The sequence below is a fragment of the Dromiciops gliroides genome, chromosome 3 (assembly GCF_019393635.1).
Source record: "Dromiciops gliroides isolate mDroGli1 chromosome 3, mDroGli1.pri, whole genome shotgun sequence".
Taxonomy (NCBI): Eukaryota; Metazoa; Chordata; class Mammalia; order Microbiotheria; family Microbiotheriidae; genus Dromiciops; species Dromiciops gliroides.
The window spans coordinates 3,357,482-3,379,290 of record NC_057863.1 but is presented as its reverse complement, the minus strand read 5'-3'; the positions used below and the strand labels follow the sequence as shown (position 1 = coordinate 3,379,290).

The following is a 21,809-nucleotide window of genomic DNA, read 5'->3' as shown; positions in this document are numbered from 1 at the left end:
TGTAAAATCAAACCCACTCCTGATCAGTATCTGCAAATTTGCAGACAGTGTCATCTCAATTGTTCCCTGCCCTTCCATTCATTCCTAACATTTTCTAATTCAAAGGACAATGATGCTTGAAAGACTAAACCATAAGCCCAAAGGTTTGTACAGTTATGAACTTGGAAGCAGCCGGTACAGCAGTCTCATAAAGGGCAGCACGCCCGAGAATTAAGTCCCTCCAGGACAGTCTGAACCCCAAACAAGCCCCAGACAGTAAGCTAAAGGGGGTGACAGAAGGAGGAAAAATGAGCCGCCCAAATGAGACACATCTCACTAGGCTGTCCAGAGCTACCTCCTTACTCCTCAAAGGCCCTCCCTGGGAAACACTCCATCGGCACAGAGCACGCACATGTAGCAGTTACATAGGAGGCTCTCTACCTGTCCTGACAACAACAGCTTTCACAAGTTCTCCGGTGTAGAAGCGGGTCTGGATGACTGTGGTCCCACAAAACAAAGTATGCCGCTTATGGACTTCTGGGCTGTACATTTCATCTTGCACTCCTTTCATGCCCACTGAAGGGTTTGGCAAATTAGTCTTCGTTACAGGAACACTTTCACCTTAAACAGAAAGTTTAAGTGCTCAGCACAGAAAGCCGTCCCATTTAAAATCAATCCTCAAAGATATTAAACGCTGCTCGGAAATAGACTTCAGAGCATTTCAGAGTGATTTTCATTTGGCTCCACAAAAAGATTTGTGACTCGAGAGCCACATCCAGAGAGCTGAGTTTTCTCTTGTGGGCTTTTGCCGCCAAACAGATTAACAAGGCCATCTCATCCTCATCGTAACTGTATGATCATAAGAACATTATTAAACATGCATATTCTCCCCAGCCTCCAGCCTACATGGGAAGCAGCTGGGCAAAGGAAAAGTCCTTGCCTCACCCAAGTGACTCCAGATGATGGAAAGGTGTCCCTGGGAGCCTCGGCGGGTCAGGACCAAGGCCTACCCACTTGCCACATCAAAGCAGAAAGACGGAAGTGATGGAGGGAGACTTGTTTCTTTCTCCTCTACGAGCTCCCAGCAGCACTGATAGAGCACTTCTGTACACACTTAACAACTGCCTGGTCGGGAGCAGACCCAAACTGGCCCCTCTTAGAAGACATAATGGAGCCTGGGGCAATTCGAATGCCTGGCCCGCTATCATACAGAGAATGGCAAACCCAGCTCCAAACTAAACCTGTCCCAAGTCCAATTTCATTGCTCTTTCCAACAGAGCAAGCTGGAAATCTCCATAATTCAAACATGAGATCCACTGACTCACTGAAGCAGGTTGTTTTATAATTCTAACTGACCAATGTTAACCCCATGGAATCCCAGTATGAAAATGAAGTACTGGATGGGTTTCCTATCTATGGAGCACACTAACACTTCATGAAGACTTTGCCTTGCCCTGCTGTACGACCCACAAATGAAGACCATGCCCATCTCACTCACCTGTAAGCATGCTCTCGTTTACAATGCAGGTACCACTAATGAGGACTGCATCACAAGGCATGACTGTACCATTCATGGGGATGATCATGATGTCTCCAGGTACAAGGTCCGTGGAAAAAATCTCTTCTGTTTCTGAAAGAATCAGAGGGATTTTTTTCATGTTGTTTTACATGGAGTGACAGTAACAGAGCAACCGATATTCCTAACCTCCAAGAGGACCCAGGAGACAGATGTCAGTGCTCCAAGAGGAAGAGGAGAGGCTTCTTTAAGTGTGTTTTTACCCATGAACAAGGCACTAGAGAGGGAGGGGGCTCCCCACACACTTCCCTAGCCCTTGAGATGCTCCTAATTAGTAACAAAAAGAGAAACTCCAAGTGCTATTAAGTCAGGGACGAGACGTCCCTGGAGAAGGCACGGACAGCCATAAGTGAGCAAGCGCAGTGGCATTCCAATGAGCTGCCTGAACGAGACCACCGGGAGGAACAATCCAAGCGTGCATGAACCACTGCAAAGGGGACGAGAAGCCTATAAGCTGAGTGACCGTGGACAACCTGGAGGCCAACAAACCCTGAAGTGGAACGCGAGGCACCAGCTCAGAACCCTGCTTCTATAAGCAGGAGGAGGTAGCAAGGTCTACACTACAGGAAAATAATATCACTAGAGAAAACCCCACATGACCCACTGCCCTTCTTCAGTGGGCTGTAGATGACTTATAGGAATGATTTCCCCAACTCCACAGACTAAGTCCTCTGAGAGAAGGCAAGGAACGCTTCCTTTGGTCTTCCTATGCCCGGGGCCTACCACTATACACAAAAGGAGCTTAAGGTGTACACAAGGGAGCAGTCTCCACAATTCCACAACACATTCCCTGAGGCCTAGAAGACAAGGCCTCACTCTTTAAAGGCTTCTCGGACCTTTTAAGCCACAAGAGTTCTGTTATAGTTTGCCACAACTCCCAAGATGCCTTTCAGTTCTTCCTACCCCGAGAACCATTTTCAAGTACAAATGCATACATAAGAACTCTATCACAAGTAAAGAAAGCTTTCCATACAGAATTCAGGGGTTTGTCACCTTTGGGTCTGTGGACATCCCCAACCCCCACCAAAGGAGCCACGGACATATTTCAGAGACTTCATAAACCTGGCTGAGAAAAAAATGGCATCTTCATTTTCACTGACCTCTAACCGAAATTTAGCCTTTCCCTCAAATTATGATTTTTTTTGGGGAAAAAAATCCCATGATTCCTGGATGCGGTCCATAGGTTTTGGCCAAAGGCTTGGGGGGTTCAGGACACATAAAAGGTAGGTAGAGAGCTCCTACTGTAACCTCTTGGCCAAGGGAGGAACCCCAAGGCCAGGCCAGCTCTGCCCCATGGAGAGAGAATGATGCCACCTTCATGGAGGCAGTCATCAGTTCAACCAGACCCACCAAAACAAGTGTGGAAGGTTCTGTCTTTGGCTCTTTGTGAAAATGAACCCAAAGGACAGTCCCACGGGGACAGCCAGCAGTCGGGTTCTAAAGTAACCTTCCCACCAGACCTAAAGGAGGCCACTGCCCAGCTAGGCCACACAACTCAGAGTCTGGAGAGACTATGATCAGAATTCTGAGTGCTGAGAAAACCTATCCAATCCTCCATTCTGAAAAGTGGTCACTGAATATGCTACATGCAGCTGATAATCATATATGCACATGTGTCTGACAGACAAAACAGGGCCTACGGCTGTGCAGAGAAATCTGAAACGAAAGCTCCCTGTGTACTCTTGGGTGGGCACTTAATGGTTCACTTTCTGACTCAACTCTTCCAATCTTCAACCCCTCCAAAGGACAGGCTGTCCTGGGCTACCTACCTCCACCGACTCTGCAGACGGAGACTCTCACGGTGCTGTGAGCAGCCACCATATCATGCAACATGATGTATTGCTGAAAGGAAGCACAGAGAAACTGTCAAAGCCCAAAGAGTGCTGAGCTATAATCGTTAAAGGACACTTACACACCACGATGTAAACAGAGGTCCAGGGAGCCCCCAGCATCACCCACCTACTCTCTGAGAACCCAATAACCGGGGGCAGCTAGGTGGCGCAGTAGATAAAGCACCAGCTCTGGATTCAGGAAGACCTGAGTTCAAATCCAGCCTCAGACACTTGACACTTAACTAGCTGTGTGACCTTAGGCAAGTCACTTAACCTCAATTGCCTCACCAAAAAAAAAAAAAAGACAAAAAACCCAAAACAAAAGAAAGCAATTTTCTACCCTGGGGGCAGCTAGGTGTCGCAGTGGATAAAGCACTGGCCTTGGATTCAGGAGGACCTGAGTTCAAATCCAGCCTCAGACACTTGACACTAGCTGTGTGACCCTGGGCAAGTCACTTAACCCCAATTGCCTCACCAAAAAAAAAAAAAAAAAAAAAAAGAACCCAATAACCATGTAGAAAACAGTGAATAACGGTCACAGCTACAGGCCTGGGCACTGTGTGCACAGAGACAACAATACTCCTCTGGGCTTGCTGCTCCAGCTCCCTCTCAGCCCAGCACAAAGATAGGCTCACCCTGAGCCCAAGGCCTCGCTTTGGCACAAACCAGATAATCATCGATTCCCAGGTTTTCTTACACGGAGACGAGATGCCAAAGACTTGACTGGCCCATTAGATTTTTCTAAAAGTCAGCTAGGAAGACCTGGGTTCACACCCTGCCTTGCCGACCCTGAAGGGAGGACCACCACACTGACCCAATCAGGGAGCAGAAGAATCCCTTCCAAGGCCCAGGCAGCCTCTGCTGCGCCCAGGGCACGTGCTCACCTTCCTGATGGTGTATAAGGAGCTCACGATGGAGATCACAGACATAATGATTATGGCCATGGCATAGTAGTAGTATTCGTCTGTGCTCCACAGGATGACGCTGAACAACTGGAAAACGTAGAAGGGATTGAGGACCTGAAACACAAGATGCAGGTTAAGCCCCTGCCCACCAGGCTCTGCTCTATCCACATGGGCGCCCATGCCCAAGACCACACAGGGGAGTCTCCTTCGAAAATCCTCAGTGCCGGTGCCCAGCTGACCAGGCCTCATGGGGCCTTCCCTTTGGATGCTCAGCTAGAACTCAACACGTTTACCAGGGGACAGTCCCCATGTTTCCTGGGGCATTTCAAAACGTTGCTTTTGAGCGTGCTCATTGAAGCGTTCAGCCAACCCATGTAAAGGCTCGGGAGCAAGAGAAGACTGGGTGACAGACAATGCCCTGCACTGATCAGCATCCTCAAAGAAAGCTGGACCAAGGGAAAACTCTTAGGTAGCAAAATGCTTTCATCGGCTTCCTGAAATATTAAATAGATTCTCACTGACCACAACCACCTGCCACTTCCTCTGGACTTACTTTTCAGGTATTGGAAGATTGTTGTTTGAGAAAGGAAATAGGGCTGCTACTAACCCATTTTATAGATGAAGAAATAGACCCCCAAATGAAATGACCAGTCCAAGGTCTCATAAGCTACTTACAGGCAGAGTAAAAATGAAAGCCTGTGCTATGCTTTCCTGGAGAAGACACGCACTTACCCAAGCTATCCAGCTAACCTAACATCGTCAATTTTCTCATCAAAATACTTTGTGGTGTTCCATTTCCCAATAAGCAAACTGGGAGGTAAGAGAACAAGGGAACAAAGCATCACAGGGTTACCACAGGGATGTTTGGCTTGAGCAGCTCTTCCAACAGCAAGGGCTAGATTTGTACTGGCTCCTCGTGATGTCTGAGGGGGTTACCCATAACTACACAGTCATAACAAGAAATGAAATGATGGTTCACATGAAGTCAAACCAGCAGCCTTGAGGCTGTAAGAGGGCCAACCACAGCAAATCTTTAATAAATAAAACCACCGATTTTAAAAAAGTAAAAACAGTATGGCTCAATCTGCATTAAGACTCCATTGTTAAAAAAAAAAAAAGACTCCATAGTTCTTTTTTCTAGATATGAAGAGCATTTTCCATCATGAGTCCTTTGGAAATGTCTTGGATCATCATATTGCTATTAATGTGTACCATGTTCTCCTGGTTCTGCTCACTTCACTCCGAATCAGTCCACTTAAGTCTTTCGAGGTTTTTCTGAGATCTACTTGCTCATCATTTCTTACAGAACAATACTATTATATTACATTCATAGACCACAATTTGTTCAACCATTCCCCAATTGATGGGCATCCCCTCAATTTCCATTTCTTTGCCACCACATCTTCCCCAACATTTATTTTCCTTTTTTGTCATATTGGCCAATCTCATAGGTGTGAGGTTGTACCTCAAGAGTTATTTTAATTTGCATTTCTCTAATCAAGTGATTTAGAACATTTTTTCATATGACCATACATAGCTTTGATTTCTTCATATGAAAACTGCCTGCTCATATCTTTTGACCATTCCTCGATTGGGGAATGACTTGATTTCTTATAAATTTGATTCTTCAAATGTGTTTCTTGTAAACATACTGTATGATTCCAATTTTTAATCCACTCTGCTATGCATTTGTTTTATGGGACAGTTCATCCCATTCAGTTATAATTACTGTGTATTTCCTCCATCCTATTTTCCCCCTTGTTTATACTTGTCTCTCTCCTCTCACCCTGTCCCTCCTCACCAGAGTCTTGCTTCTGACCACCCTGTCCCTCAATCTTCTATCCACCCCACCCTTCCCTTCTTTCCTCTTGTCCCTCCTGCTTCTGCTTTCCCTATTAGTACCACCCCCTTTCTTTTCCCTTTTTCCTTCTATTTCTCTATTGGATAAGAAATTTCTATACCCAAGTGAGTATGCCAAGTTCTTCCCTCTTTGAGCCAAATCTGATGAGAGTAAGGTTCAAAAAAACTCAAAATGGGGGAGGGGGGCAGCTAGGTGACACAGTGGATAAAGCATCAGCCCTGGATTCAGGGGGACCTGAGTTCAAATCTGGCCTCATACACTTGACACTTACTAGCTCTGTGACCCTGGGCAAGTCACTAAACTCTCACTGCCCCATAAAAAATAAAATAAAGTAAAATGATAGCAGAGGTTGGAAAAGCAGAACTTCGTAGAATTTATCCATCCAAAACTGACAGAGCATCTATTTCACAAGCAGAAAACCTGTTTTCCTATTCTTGGACTGGAAGGCAAAGAAGACTTAAGTGGTGCCATCACCGCCCCCTTCACCAAAGCTTGTAAAGTCTGAGTTCTCAGTCACTGGAAAAATTAAACAGGATCCCCTCTCCCTGTTCCCTCTACGAGGTTACCTCTGATATACTTTGTCACTGTGGTTGTTCAGTGTCCAACTCTGCATTCAGTCTTTCCCAACATCAGGGTCTTTTCCAATGAGTTCTATCTTCTCATTACATGGCCAAAGGATTTCTAAGGAAGAGCCTGAATTAATTTCTTTAAGTATTGACTGATTTGGTCTTCTTGCTGTCCAAGGAACTCTTGAAAGTCTTCTCCAGCGCCACCATTCAAAAGCATCTATTCTGTGACTCTTAGCTTTCTCCTCCATAGTCCAACTCTCAGGAAAACCATATCTTTGAGTACACAGCAAAGTTGTGTGTATACATGCATCTTTGCCAGCAAGGTAACATTTCTGCTTATCAGTATGTCATCCAGATTTGCCAAAGCTTTCTTTCCAAAACACCCCAAGAACATAAAATCTGACCCTGCTTCCATTTCTTCTCCCTCGTTTTGCCAGGAAGTGATGGACCAGTTGCCAAGATCTTAGTTTATGTTAAGCTTCAAGCCAGCTTTTACACTCTGCTCTTTCACCCTCAAGTGGCTTTTTATTTCTTCTTCAATTTTGGCCATCAGTATCATCTGCATATTTGAGATTATGATATTTCCCCCAGCAACCTTAATTCTGGCTTCTGATTGATCCAGCCTGGCATTCTGCATGATGTAATCTGAATATAAATTAAATACAGTGATCACACACAGTCTTGTACTGCTTTCCCCATCTTAAATCAATCAACTGTTCCATGGTTGGTTCTCACTGTTGCTTCCTGGCGGCTTGCATACAGGGTCCTCAGGAGACAAGAAAGATGATCTTGTACTCCTATCTCTTTGAGGACTTACCACATTTTGTCCTGATCCACACAGTCAAAGGCTTTAGTATAGTCGATGAAGCTGAACTAGATGGTTTTCTGAACTCCCTTGCTTTCTCCATAATCCAGCCAATGTTGGCAATTGGTCTCCAGTTCCTCTGCCTCTTCCAAAACCAGCCTCTCAGTTCTCAATTTGCCAAAGTCTAGCTGGGAGAATCTTGGGCATAACCTTTCTGGCGTGTGAAATGAGAACAACTGTTTGGTAACTTGAACACTCTTTGGCATTGCCCTTCTTTAGGACTGGGATGTTAACTGGTCTTTTCCAATCCAGTGGCTACTGCTGAGTTTGTTGGCCTATGGTACAGCACTTTAACAGCATCATCTGTTTAAGGCGTTTAAGTAGCTCAGCTGGAATTCTGTTACTTCCACCAGCCTTATGGTTAGCAGTGCTTCCTCAGGCCCACTTGACTTCATTCTCCAGGACGTCTGGCTCCAGATCAGTAACCATGCCATCATGGTTATCAGTGATGCTCGTATGTGTATTCCTGTCACCTCTTTTTAATCTCTTCTACTTGTTAAGTCACTCCCATTTTTGTCTTTTACCACGCCCATTTTTTTGCATCAAACACTAAAAACCCCCCAAATCACTAAAAGGCAGCTTGAAGCTGGTCCAATAACCTTTTTCTGGTGGAATACTAACTCATACAGCACCTAACAAAGCTGAAATCCCTGTTGTGTCAATTCTGATTGATCTGTGAACCCCATTAGGCAAAATTCAACACAGTTCTATCCCAATGATGGAGCTATGATGGGGAACACATTTACTGACCTCCCCCCAATACACTGTCATAGGATACAGGATTCTACAAGGAACTATTTTAATTAACCAAGATAAACAAACTAATCAAGTCATCTTCCAGTTTCTGATGTATTTGTCAAAATCATTGCTTCTGAAAACCAAATCAGTATTTCCCAGCAAACACAGAGAAGAAAGTATTTAGCCGATCAAATATAAGCATAAAACAAGCTTACTGGGAAATCCCTGGCTCTTAAGTGGAAATATAATTTAAAGTCTACTTGATTTAAATCCAACCACACCAATTTAGCTCAAGAACCATTAAGTGCTGTCTACAGAGATCAATACCAAGGACTGGAAGAAATCAGGAAGTTTAGAGAAATAAGATGTGGTCCCCAACCAGACTGGAACTTTGAGTCCAGTAGAGAGGAAAAATAAGTAACTAGAATTCCCAGTGTATAAAACAGGTGCATCAAAGAAGTATGAGCAACATGTGAAGGGACAGGTGGTCTAAAGGAGAAAGATCAGCAAGCAGCATGGGGAAAGTGAGTGGCCTTGACTGGCCTTTTTGGGAGAATTCTAAGCCTGGGAAATATTGCATAAGCAAAGGCCCCAAGACAGAGAGGCAGTGAAGCACACCATCAGGGTGGGGCCTTTGGGGGGCCAGAAAGGTCACTCAGCAGAAGGGCCAGGAAAGGCAAATGGGGCAGTGGGGACAGGAGCAAGGAAGCCTTTCTCGGTCTGGGCCAGACCAATCAGCAGGCAGCCTCACCTCTTTAACCAGAAGTTTGAGGACAGAAGGCACTTTGACAGCGATCTCATTCATTCCGTACATCAGTTTTCTGTATAGCAGAGGAGAAAAGCCAATGTGTTAGTGCAAACTCAGGCCTTCCTGCCTACCTAGGTTTCAATGTTTGGAATCCAAGGCATGCATTTGTGCGATGGAGGGCACGTGGGGGACCATGAACAAGCATCAGGTGCTGGGATGAGATCAATGTCCACAGAACCAAGCTGTTCTGTCATTCCCTGAGAAATGGCAAGAGCTAGACTCTCCAGAAACTCTACTCCTAAAGTCAAAGAAATAGACTATTTTTGGCAAAAGATGAAAAAAAGCACATTTACATAATCAAGTAACATCATATGAACTGTGCACTCGGAGAAAGGAAATATGAAGACCATTCTGCTGAGGCTATGCTTCATGTCCTTGCCTCAGTTTCCTAATTTGCAAGGAAAAAAAAAGTTTTCCCTTATAGCAAATTAGAGTTAAATGAGTTAAAGGCTACACTTTAGTTCTTGTAGAAAATTTTGTAATTTTAGGGTTTTTTGTTTGAAAACATTTCTATTTCATTTTAAAATACTGTCTTCCAGAACTATACAGGTTTCATTAATTTACTGTATTTAATAAAGAATGATACTTTCAAGGTCATCCATTAATTTATTACCAAAATCAAATACAATTTACCAATCAAAAATGCAACTTGAAACAATCTGACTTCTACTTAGTGTCAAAACCACATGGTTTGAAAGGGAGAACAACCATGAATGGGCAGCAGCATTAAATGGTGCTTGCATTTTCTGTACCTGTAAGCGTGCGTCTCCTTTGTCAGCCCTGAGCTGTGCTTTTCATAAACTGAAGTACAAGAAACACCTTCATCCAGTCCCCTAAAGGAAGAGAAGATTCTTACTTTAATTCAAGTCTAAAATGTCCAAATTCTGCAATGCTTTGTTACAAATTGAGAATTCCATTCTAAAGAGGAATTCTTCCTTGGCTGGAGCCCCCAGGATAAAAGGGAACTTTAAAAATGCATTCACAAAACCTACCCAATTGAGGGGATCCTTCTCAGAGGAGCTGATTTCTAAGTCTTTTTCTAGATTGATTTCTAGACTTGCATCATAGTTCAAGTGATATCAAGTATGATTTGTCATTCTATTTCCATTATTAGCATAAATATTCTAATTACTATCTGTAAATGTTTACACACACACACACACACACACACACACACACACACACACACACACACACACACACACACACACACACGGTTTCACAGAAGGTCATGTTTGGGGCCTGGAAGACAAAGAGCATTCACCAATGTGGCATCGCCCAGCCCCCTCCCTCCTTACCTGGCCACTAACCACTCCCCCCAGGGCTCTGTGCCTGGTGGGTGTTTTTAGAGGTCACAGCCATGAAGGGAGGAGAAAGAGACAGGGGTCTCCTCTCCCTTTGGACCTAATGACAGAAAACTGACTTTGGGTCTGACAAAATGCTCCAGATGGGATCGGATCTCAAGGCAAAGGGAAAACGCCACTTACTGTAACACATCAAAATTCTGGCGCGAGTCCATCCAGAAGTACCTCACACTGTGGTGCGTGAAGTAACGAATCTGCAAGACATGGAGCATCAGACACACTGAGCACCCGCAGGATCCCGGACCGAACAGTTCAAGTGACTAATGAGCGTTCACTCAAAGACAAGAAATGGAGCTCGAGGCCATCTTCAAGTGCTTCGACAGTCGATAGACATCCCCAGGCCCAGGCCTCAAGGGCTCCCCGGCCCCCTCCCCTCCCTTCCCGATGGACTCCTGGGGAACGGGAGGCAACTGTACCTCTTGGGGCTGGGCAAGGTCACGCTGGTCCTCTTCAGGCAGGTTCTCAGGGAAATGGAAATGAGCAGCATGGCCATTGGACACTTTTTTAGTTACTGTTTTAGGGCTTGAAAATGAGTGGTTTTCTAGAGAAAGAAAGCGAACTTTTGCACAAAACCATATCCTGAATTCGTCCTTGGAAAAAAGAGAAAAATAAAGTTTTTCATTCCAGCATTCTCGTTTGCACAGACGTATGACATGTGACAATCATGAACACGAGCAAGGGGCATGGGAAGACACAAGCAGAGGAGACCCTGCTCTCAGTCCCAGTTAGAGGGGAGCTGTAGCCTGCGAGACCAGGCAGAGAGCAAGAGGGGCTGGGGAGGGCCCACTGGCCATCCATGTCAGATCCATCGGCACCAGCCCAGCTCCTCCAATCCCCTTGGCCATCTGAGAAAACAACTTCCCGCTCAGTCCCGTCCCCCCCCCCCCCTCAGTCTGACAAAGTCCTCAGAACACTCAGGCCTTCCTGGAAACCCCATCACTTCCTAGATCATCCCAGAGAAGAAGGGTCAGGTAGTGGGAATCAGCAGTATTTGCTCCAAGGCCCTCTGGGGTCTGCCAAGCCCTTTCCTTAGGGCGTCCTTCAGCCCTCACACCAACCCCTGAGGAGGGCACAGGCAGAGGATGAGAAGACCCTGTCATCCTGAACCTGGAGGAAGGGGAAGTGCCCTGGGCCAGCCCGGCTGGAAAGCCAAGCGTGTCCCTTGGAGGAACGCAGCGGTCACATGAAAGGCCTGGCGCCCGTGGCCAGCCAAGCGCTGTGGAAGCCGTCGGCTTTTGAGAAGAGAGATTGGTCGGCGCGAGCTGCACCTCAGCAACGGGGTCATCCCGGCTCAGAAGGCAAGCAGAACGACTGGCCAAACCACTGGGGCGATGGGGCCTGAAGGAGAGCTGGACACACTCACCGTTGTCCTCAGCAGCACCACCTCGCAGTCTTTGAGGGCCGCTCTGAAGCAGGTGGCTTTCACGCGCCACTCGGGCATCCAGTAGAGGAGGAGGAGGAGGAAGCCCCCAGTACAGATCACCCCAAACGCTACTACAAGCAGCTTCCAACGACTCAGATTGTAACCATAAATCTCCTGCGAGCAAACAGGAAAACAAATCATGAACAACCCTAGCTTGGCGCACGCGAGGCACACAATGGCATCTTTTTCCACTTGCAATCTGACCAGCCGACCTGTCAAATCAAAGCAATTCTTGTTCTCACATTCCCAAGGACCTACCCAAAGACGGTTTCCCTGTAATACTTCCTAAAGCCACCCCAAGCACATAACAGGCCTTCAATAAACCAGTCTTTGCGGTGCTTTCTCCACTAACTGACAAATAATCTGTCCTCAGGAAGGAGTGTGACTGAAGAACAGGCCACAGTGCCAACGAACTGAACTGGCCTACATAACCACGACAGATCCCTGCAATGGACCCTCGCAGTATCTGACTGTTCAGGGGGCAGACTTCTGCTACATCAAGTCGTCTCTCTTGTTTGTAGCGCTGACCAAGTAAGCTGGAAGCAGGCTTCAAGTCCCCTGGTTTAGGGGCATCCCTTTGTATGGATACCCACTAACCATTCCCAGGTTGGTGGGCATTCCCTTGATTTCCAGTTCTTTGCCACCACAAAGAAAGCTGCTCTGGATGTTTTGGGGGCATGTGCGTCCTTTTCCCTTTCCTGTGTTCTCTTTGGGATTTGGGATACAGACCTAGTAGTGGGATTTGGGGGGGATGCTCAGCCCTGTGGGCCTCTGGGTGTGGTTCCGGGTTGCTGTCCAGAATGGTTGAATCAGTTTAGTGCTAAAATTTTAAAGGGGATAGGGGGAGGAAGAAACTTATGGTTAGGTTTTTAGAACCTTAATGTCTTCAGAGGATGTTGGGGGAGGGGGGGCAAGTAGATTAGTTCTAGTTTTAGAGTTTGAAGAGTGATAAGACCAAGGGTGGGTAAAAAAAAAACCTAGTAGAAAGGAAAGGTGAACCTTTTTATTTCACATAATTGGGGTACATGAGGGGTGTATATAAATACACAAAGGAGATTGACCACAGATATAAACATTTTGGTGTAGAAGTATGTAAAACAAAGGTTAATGTGGGAAGAGGGAGCACTTCCTTAAGAAAGTGAAAATACTGGGGAGGTAAGAGTCATCATAAAAACATGTCCTTACCCTAAAGTAGGGATTAAAAGGTCTTTTAGATGGCCTTAGATAACTGGGGAAATGGTTCAACAAATAGTTATATGTGAATTTACTAGAATATTGTTTCATTATAGGAAGTGATGAGAGGTGATTTCATCAAATCTTGGGTAGTATGAACTGATTGATGCAAAGTGAAAATAAGCAAAGTCAGAAGCATTTAAACCAGCATAAGGACAACATAAAGAGAAAACAGTTTTGAAGCTACTGAATACAAAATACGAAGCCTCCAGGAGACCTGGAAATACTTCCAACCTATCCCCCCTTTTTCAGACAGAAGGGGTGGCCACGCGATGGAAGAAGGAGCATCTTTAGACGTGGCCATGGTGTGGATTCACTTCCACATCCCTATTTGGGAGGAAGAAAGAAAGGTTAATGGGAGGTGTGGTTAGTAATGTAATACCAACAGTCTTAAGGGGTCATTGTAATATTTCCGATTCCCTCAAGGGAAGATCCAATAGCACGACAGGCAGAACTTTCAAAATGAAAGTACAGAATTATATACTTAGAGCAACTGGTATGAGATAGGACTGTATATGAAATGATGGATTCTATTTTTTGAGTGTTTTGATTTCTGTATGGACATTCTCTGTGCTTTTTAAATGCAGCATTCAACGAGAAAACCCAAACAAGTATAATTTAGCTCTTTTGGAAGACCTTTAGTGATTGAGAACCCACTGCTTTCCAAAGCATCCCATTTTGTCACGTTACTATAATGTATAGTATTTTCTTTACAACAGCTGATCTGCTCTCCAAAATTTGGACCCATTGTTTCTAGTTCTGTACTGCTGCTTCCCACGTAATTTTTTTACTTTAAATAAAAATGTTTATTAAAAAAAAAAGAAATCATCTGCACTAAATTCAAACATTTATTAAGTACCTACTACATCCAAAATACTTTGCTGGTCTCCAAGAACACGAAAACAAAAATGAAGCTAATCCCTCAGGGAGCTTACCTTCTAGTGGGGGACAGAGCACATACATAAATCTAGTCAGAGCCCAGTCAAGGAAGAAGCTAGCGCCCCTAGAGGCCCCCAAGCTACACCCTGAGGGGCAGAGGGGCAGCTAGGTGGCGCAGTAGATAAAGCGCCAGCCCTGGATTCAGGAGGACCTGAGTTCAAATCTGGCCTCAAACACTTGACACTAGCTGTGTGACCCTGAGCAAGTCACTTGGCCCTCACTGCCCCACAAAAAAATAAAAATAAAAAACCAAGAAAATGAGGGGCAGGAACATCCAGACACAAAGGTCTCTGCAGCTTTCACCAGCTGCTCCTGTCCCAGACAGCCTCTCTGCCTCCCACAAGGTGGCCTCCTGCTGGCTGAGAATCCCCAGCACAAACTGTCTAACCCTTTCCAAGTGCCTGGGTCGGAAAATAGGGTTACCATTTCATCCTCTTGGCCTTGGTTAATAGTCTTCTTTTCTTCTTTGTCCATTTTCACTGCATTACAAAATGACCTCTCTGCTTCAGAAGGCTTGAAGATAACTAAGGAGAAAAAGAACAAGAACTGAAGGGACATCTTTTACACTGAGCCACTCCCTGTGCCCCACCCTCTGACAAGTTACAGAAAAACCTTCGAGCTCCACCAGGCCTTCAGTCAGAGGCCAAAAGGGGCTCAGCTACTGCCAGGGTGGGGAGTCAGGAAAATGTAGGCTCAGATGCCACCTCTAGCCCTCAGAGTGTTGTGCCCCCGAAAGCAAGTGAGCCCCTCCCTACATGGCCTGGCTCAGTGCCCCCTCCCCAGGACTTAGTCACAGATTAGAGGCAGGGATTCCTCTTCCCTGAAGAGATCACAGGAGCACATTCAGGTCCTAATGTCATCCCACATCATTGTTTTGTTTTTGTTTTCATTTTTTTAGTGAGGCAATTGGGGTTGACTTGCCCAGGGTCACACAGCTAGTAAGTGTTAAGTGTTTGAGGCCGGATCTGAACTCAGGTCCTCCTGACTCCAGGGCCAGTGCTCTATCCACTGCGCCATCTAGCTGCCCCCATCCCACTTCATTGTAAGGAATAAACCAGGGCAAACCCCCTTCCCCAGGAGTCAGGAGATCCCCGCCCTTCTCTCTTGTGTGATCTCCACCCAATCATCAGTCAAAGAAGAGGATGGTCCTTACAGGTCTGCCATGGCCCCAGAGAGCAGGGGACTGCCATCTCCCTCATGCCACCCGCCTTGCCATTAATGGTTTTTCACAAATGCATTACCAGCTTGGTCCTACTGCATTTTTTTGTTTGGTTTTTTTGTGGAGCAATGAGGGTTAAGTGACTTGCCCAAGGTCATGGTCCTATTGCATTTTACTTTCTCCCTCACTAAGGTTTCAAACCTAGGTCCAGCCATCTGTTTAGGAGAATTTCGCATTTCTGTCCATCAACCCTAACAAGAGGACAAGTTAGTCAGGTTCTACAAAGGAGGCTGAGCTTGGCCAACTACCCAAGACACAAGGACAGAGAAAACAGTGAGTGGAGAATCAGTCAGAAACATGAGGGGATCAGCACCTGCCACGTGCACATCTGAAGCCTCTATTTCCTCCTGCATAAAAGAACATTAACACAAACTCCAGTACTGAGCATATAAGAACACAGGCGCAGAAATACTTGCAGACAATGAGGTGATACACAGTCAGTTGCTAGTATTATTAATAGTTTAATCTCCTCAAACATTCATTTCTTTTTCCCAAGAATTGCTAGTGGAACAAGATTTCTTTTCTCATCTAAGAGACACACACACACACTGTAAGGCTAGTGTTACTGTGATTGAAGGCTTCCTTTCCTTCTTGTTTTATTTCCTCAACCCAAGGGGGCGCTTTTTGGCTATTCAGACACGAAAGCAACAGAACGAAGAGGTCAGGAAAAAAAACATCCAAATGCAGAACTTTGCATGGACCCTCAGTCGACTTCCCGTGGTTAGAACCCATTGTTCCAAGCTGTTTTGGGTCAGCTGCTAATGCACATGACCACTGGGATCCACTGGGATCTACCACCCTTTGCAGTGATTAGTCAGGGCAGGCTGGCAGGACAGCGTTCTTCTGGGTCAACAAGGACTGTTTCCTGGGATCACAAATGATCTGTTCAATATTATGCATCCTGGGTCCTGGCAGGAACCAACATCAAGTTCTGTGATCTGTCATTTTTTTAAATTGCTCTCTCTTCCTTACCATCCCGCCCCCCATTTAAAAGGAAATCAGGCCATCAGCCCTCCTCTCACTTTTGAGCACCCCCTTTATTCTCCATGGGTCTATCAGTTTCCTCCCATGGCGGCTATTCATTAGCAATGTGACGCTCCCAAGTCAGCTGTGCCCTGTCCAGGCGGCTGCAGGGACTGGGGGCCCCCCACTTGCACACTCCTACCACCAATCACCACCTGAGGCTGCTGCAGTACTGTAAGGTTAGGAAGGACCCAGAGGCAGACCAGCCATTTCTCTCCCTGTTCCCTCACATCCAGATAACCTCAGCCCTCCTCCCCGCTTTTCAAGAGCAAACTCACAACAGAAAGTCCCTCTCGGCTTCAGGTGAATTTGTAAGGAAGGGCCTTGACAAACGCATAGTGTACGTCAAGTAACTGCTGGCAACAGAAGCAAGTCAGGAAGGCCCGGCATCAAATGTTATCTGACAGACTTGGCTTCATGGCCCTTGGCGAGGCAGATTAGCAACAAGTGGCCAACTCTCCACTGCAAATGGTCTGCCAGGGCTGGCAGAAGGGACTTCCCCAGCCGGGGCTACCACATCCACAGAAATCCCTGCTTCGACTCCAAAACCCCAACCCAACCCTCCCACACATTGTACCATCATGAAATTTTAAGGAGACTGGGAGCCAAGACACGGGATAGGGAACCAGAAAAGATAGGAAAGAACATCATGGGTTAAGTCCCTGCTCCAAGGTGTTGGGGGCCCAAGAACTCATAATCTCAGAGCAGTGTGACAGCAAACGGACATAGAAACCCAAGATCATTGGACCCCAAAGAGTGGAAGCATCAGGGAAGGGTCCCGATTGGGGATGGTACCTGGGCAGAGCCTTGGACGGAGCCAAGACCAGACTGGGCCAGAGCCAGCATGGTTGCACTTGAGAGTGCGAAAAGGGAGCCGCGTGAAGTTAAGCTCTCGGAATGGCGGGATTTCTGGTTGTCTTTCTACCCCCAGTGCCTGATACAACATGTAGCTAGAGGGCGACGCAGAGCACAAAGGGCAGGGCCTGGGTCAGGAAGACTGGATTTCAGCCTCAGACCGGAGTGCAGCTGTGTGTCCCTGGGCAAGTCACTTACCTTCTGGCTTTTTCAGTTTGGGGGATAACGAAGAGCACCTACCTCCCAGGCTTATTGTGGGAATAAAATGAGATCCTATTTAGGTGTGCGGCACAGTGCCTGGCACAGAGCGGGTGCTATGGGAATCCTTATCTCAAAAGAAGCTGGCAGAGGAGACAACACACAACCAACCATTTCCAGCCAGGTTACAGACGGGATGAACTGGAAATCACAGGGGGAGTACTAGGACTATGGGGATCGTGCAAGACTTCCCCCAGAGGATGCGCGCGTTAGCTGGGGCTCAAAGGAAACCGGGGAAGGCGAGAGGTGGAGCTGCATTCCACATATAAGGGACAGCCAGTGGTAATGCCCAGGCAGGAGGTGGAGGAGCAGCCAGGCCAGGTCCCTGGATGATCCCAGAGGGAGCTCATGAGGGAAGTGAAAGGTGTAAGAATGATTGGAGGGGCAGGAGGAGTACATATTATGAGGGGCTTCTATATTTAATCCTGGAGGTGATGGGGAGCCTGGAGTTCACTGAGCGATGGGGTAAACTAAGTAAAGAGTCAGCCATGTACTTTAGGAGGCTCACTTTGACTAACAAATTTCAAAGACAGCAAACAATGTGCTATACAGAATAAGCTCGTTGATCTCATTCATTCACCAAAAACTTGAGGGCCTGCAAGGAATGAACAGAATATAAAGATTGGGGGGGGGGGGGGAGCAATGAGGGTTAAGCGACTTGCCCCGGGTCACACAGCTAGTAAGTGTCAAGTGTCTGAGGCTGGATTTGAACTCAGGTCCTCCTGAATCCAGGGCCAGTGTTCTAGCCACTGCGCCACCTAGCTGCCCCAGAATATGAAGATTAATATAGATATATTCCTCACGGAGATTGGGGAGAGTAAAATCTTAAACAAGATATTAACAACAGCTAACACACACGCACTTCCACAAGAGGCTTTAAGGTCTATCATTTCATTTGAGGCTCACAACAGCCCCATGAGGTAGTGCTGTTATTATCTGTACTTTACAGATGAGGAAACTGACGCAGAGGAGGTGCGACTTGCCCAGGGTCACAGATCCAGTAAGTGTGAGGTAGAATGTGAACCCCTCCTGATTCCCAGCACTCTAGCGAGCCACTACCGCACCTCGATGTTGCACAAAAAGAACAGTAAGGGAGGTAAAGTATTATGGGGCCCTCCTGGTCACATCCTGTTGGGAAGATATGGAAGGTGATAAGACTGGAGGTAAAATGTAAGAAAGAGAAAGGCAACCTGGGCAAGTCACTGAACCCCAATCGCCTCACCCCCCCCAAAACAACATAAAGCCTAACCCAATGGAGAAAAATGCAAAACTCCTGGAGGCCAATGGAGGCCAATGAAGGCCAATGAAGGCCAATGAAGGCCAATGGAGGCCAATGAGCAAGGAGTGTTCTGAGAAGGTCCAAGGAAGACTCAATCCTCCAGGTCCCAGTGAATGGCGAGGCTGGCTCTGCTTTAGGGAGGGAGATGAGAAGGGAGATGGGCTCTGGAGGCTGTGAGCTGCCTCCCTGGGGGACAAGGAAGGAGGCCCTGAGGGCAGCACCAGGAGCACAGCCAGGCTGGTGTCTGAGCAGAGCTACAAGGCAAGGATGCCAGCCCACAAATGTGGGAGCTGGAAGAAGGGGCCAGCCTACAAATTTAATGTTGATCAAAACAAGTAAAAACCATTTTTGCAGAGCTTCCACTCAACTTTTGAATATTCTTAGTGATTCCAAGCCACAGACTGGCTTTACTGGTTTCATTCTGAAGCTGGTTCATACCTGACTAATGTGATGGGGTGGGGGTGGGGGGAATTCTTAGCTAAGGTATCTGATCTGAACTTTTTAAATATGGTAACAACTATTTCTTTTTTTTGTTTGTTTTAGTGAGGCAATTGGGTTAAATGACTTGCCCAGGGTCACACAGTGTTAAGTATCTGAGGCTGGATTTGAACTCAGGTACTTCAGGGCCGGTGCTCTATCCACTGTGCCACCTAGCTGCACCCACAACTATTTCACTAGAATGTGCTTCCTTCATAATCTTCTTTATTCCTTTAAAAGCATTCTGGGAAGGAGTCTACAGACTTAAACAGACTATCAAAGGGGTCTGTGGCACAACAAGATTCTGGAAGCTCTCTGTCTGTAGGTGGGTCACTATATGGTAACTATTTGGCCACAGCAGGCATGAATGGAAGCCCCTGAACAGAGCTTATGCTAAATCAGGCTTTGGGAGCCCAAACTTCTTTTGAACAATTCCTGAGTCAGAAGACAAACATTCACTAAGGCGGGGGGGGGGGGGGGGGGGGGGGGGGGGGGGGGGAGTGATGAGGCTGGTGGCAAGGAATGAATGCAGCCCGGCGTTTCTTGCTTTGGGGGGGGGGGGAGAACCACTAACTGGTGGCTCCAATCCCCATATAGCCTCCCCTTGTAGACCTTCTGAATGCCAGCCGATGGCCACTTACCTGGGCTGGGTTCTGTTTTCATAAGCACAGCTGGGAATATATTTAACCAACAATTAAGCATAGGATGCTGATTATAAATCCCATGAGATCTGGGCCAGTCTCTCTCCATCCTCTAGCCCCACAGTATAAGCAGGCACTTAGGAGCTTTTTTCCAATGAATACCAACTGCCTGTGGATCAGATTATGAAGTTCCGTTCGATCTTCATTTCTGTCTTCCTTTCCAACCTGAAGAAATAGCAGGAGCTTTCCATTTTTTCAGTTGGAATTAATTTGCCCAAATGAGAACATTCTTCCTGCCCTGCTTCTCTAAGCAAACTGCATTCACATTCATACTCTATGATTATACCTAGTGATGGCATTGATTTCTTAGTTCTCACATACAAGGAAGAGTGTCAAGAAGGAGGCTAATTTGTTGCAAACTCTAGACAAGATAAGACTTTTCCCCAGGGAGTTACGATGCAGTCTTATAGCATAAGAACTCATATAGTTAATATTACACCTCTCCTGTGGGGCTCTCTCTTCACATAGGATATGCAGGTTTGTTTTTACAAAAATCATTTTTAAAAGCTAAAACCCAAATGAAATAGAAATTTATCTCAATTTAAATAATGGATTTAAATGCTCTGATATATTAAGTAAGAGGAAGGTCAGGTAAAATTCACCTTCTGGAGTAAAATATGATGAATCTAGTTAAGAAAATCAGCAAAGAACGAGGGGAACTGTCTGTTCAAAGGAAAAGACTCCCCTTTTTAAAATGTTTAAGTTCCAAAAGGTCCATGACTACAACAGGAAGTATTCAGATGGCCACACAAATACTTATTTAATGTGGGATATCATCATTCATATAAAATGGACCAGATAAAAAGAGAAAGGCCACATAGTTAAACATTTCTAAAATGTTCCAGTTACACACACACACACACACACACACACACACACACACACACACACACACACACACACACACTAAATACTAACAAATCCTTACAGCATTATAGGACAAATTTCCTTTAAGAAATTAGCATTCCAATTTTTAAAATACACTAACTTTTTACAGATACAACTTGGTATGGTTGCTTTTTTAAAAGTGACTTCAATTTTCTTTCTTTTGTAAAAAATTCAATTTTCAAATCCCAAACTAGAGAAAATAAAGCAAAGGTTCTTACCACTAGCACCCATCAGTCAGTCAGTGCTGCCCACTGCTGGAGTCTCAGCTGAAAATAAAGCAAGGAGGCCAGGGCTTCTGCTGCCTGAACTGGTCTTGTACAAAATCTTCACCACCACCCCCAAAGTCTCTAAGGGCTTTCCCAAAACTGCTTATCAAAAGATTAGACTAATCAAAGCAATCTGGCATTTCTTTATTTCAGAACAATTGAGAATGTTCGCTGGATTCTCCGAAGCTGTGCTGAAGTCAGTGCCAGATGTCCAGGAGAGTCCATTCAAATCAGCCCAGCTCAGTTCACTGGGGTCCTGAGCCGGCCCAGCCAGCCTGACCCCACTGTTATCTACATGGCAAGAAGCTTATAGGATATTATGTTGCTGACCAAACCCTTCCTACTATTTACAGGGAAAAACCGTCAGCTACTCTCTAGCACCAGGAAAAACAATACAATAATGTTCATCCCAAATGGAAAGGCTCCTGAATTGTGTACCAAGGATGGCTCCACTCAGGTTCATTTGTTCATTTAAATGTTTTCTCCCTTAATAAGCAAAACATTAAATAAATAGTTGCACAGGCTCCAGCCTGGGCTCAGAGTCAGCAGAATCGTACTCAAGGTCTGGGACAATCAAGTTTTTATCAGAAAGCACTTCCAGGCCCTACCTGTGCACAGCAGAAATGGTGCTTGGCTTAGATGGACCCTAACCTGGTCTTTCATCTTGGGCTACTGGGCTACTGTTGTATTGTATTTTAAGATAGAAAAAAAGGATTTCCATTGCTAAGAATACTAGGGACAAGTCTCTGAA

General features: G+C 45.9%; 1 protein-coding gene across 3 annotated transcripts in view; it reads right to left on the bottom strand.

The window, feature by feature from the left end:
- ATP13A3 (ATPase 13A3) overlaps positions 1-21,809 on the bottom strand; it is a 72,426-nt gene that overhangs the window by 28,543 nt on the left and 22,074 nt on the right. For all 3 annotated transcript variants that reach the window (XR_006355513.1, XM_043991599.1, XM_043991598.1), the window contains 10 exons: positions 14,516-14,616; positions 11,861-12,034; positions 10,914-11,087; positions 10,621-10,691; positions 9,886-9,966; positions 9,077-9,146; positions 4,272-4,406; positions 3,325-3,397; positions 1,478-1,609; positions 421-600 (listed from right to left, as the gene is read on the bottom strand). Coding sequence is in view for 2 of the 3 variants with exons in the window: in XM_043991599.1 (XP_043847534.1) it covers positions 421-600; positions 1,478-1,609; positions 3,325-3,397; positions 4,272-4,406; positions 9,077-9,146; positions 9,886-9,966; positions 10,621-10,691; positions 10,914-11,087; positions 11,861-12,034; positions 14,516-14,566 (1,141 nt within the window). In the remaining variant the exon portion in view is untranslated. Of the gene's footprint in view, positions 1-420; positions 601-1,477; positions 1,610-3,324; positions 3,398-4,271; positions 4,407-9,076; positions 9,147-9,885; positions 9,967-10,620; positions 10,692-10,913; positions 11,088-11,860; positions 12,035-14,515; positions 14,617-21,809 lie in introns of those variants that run through there.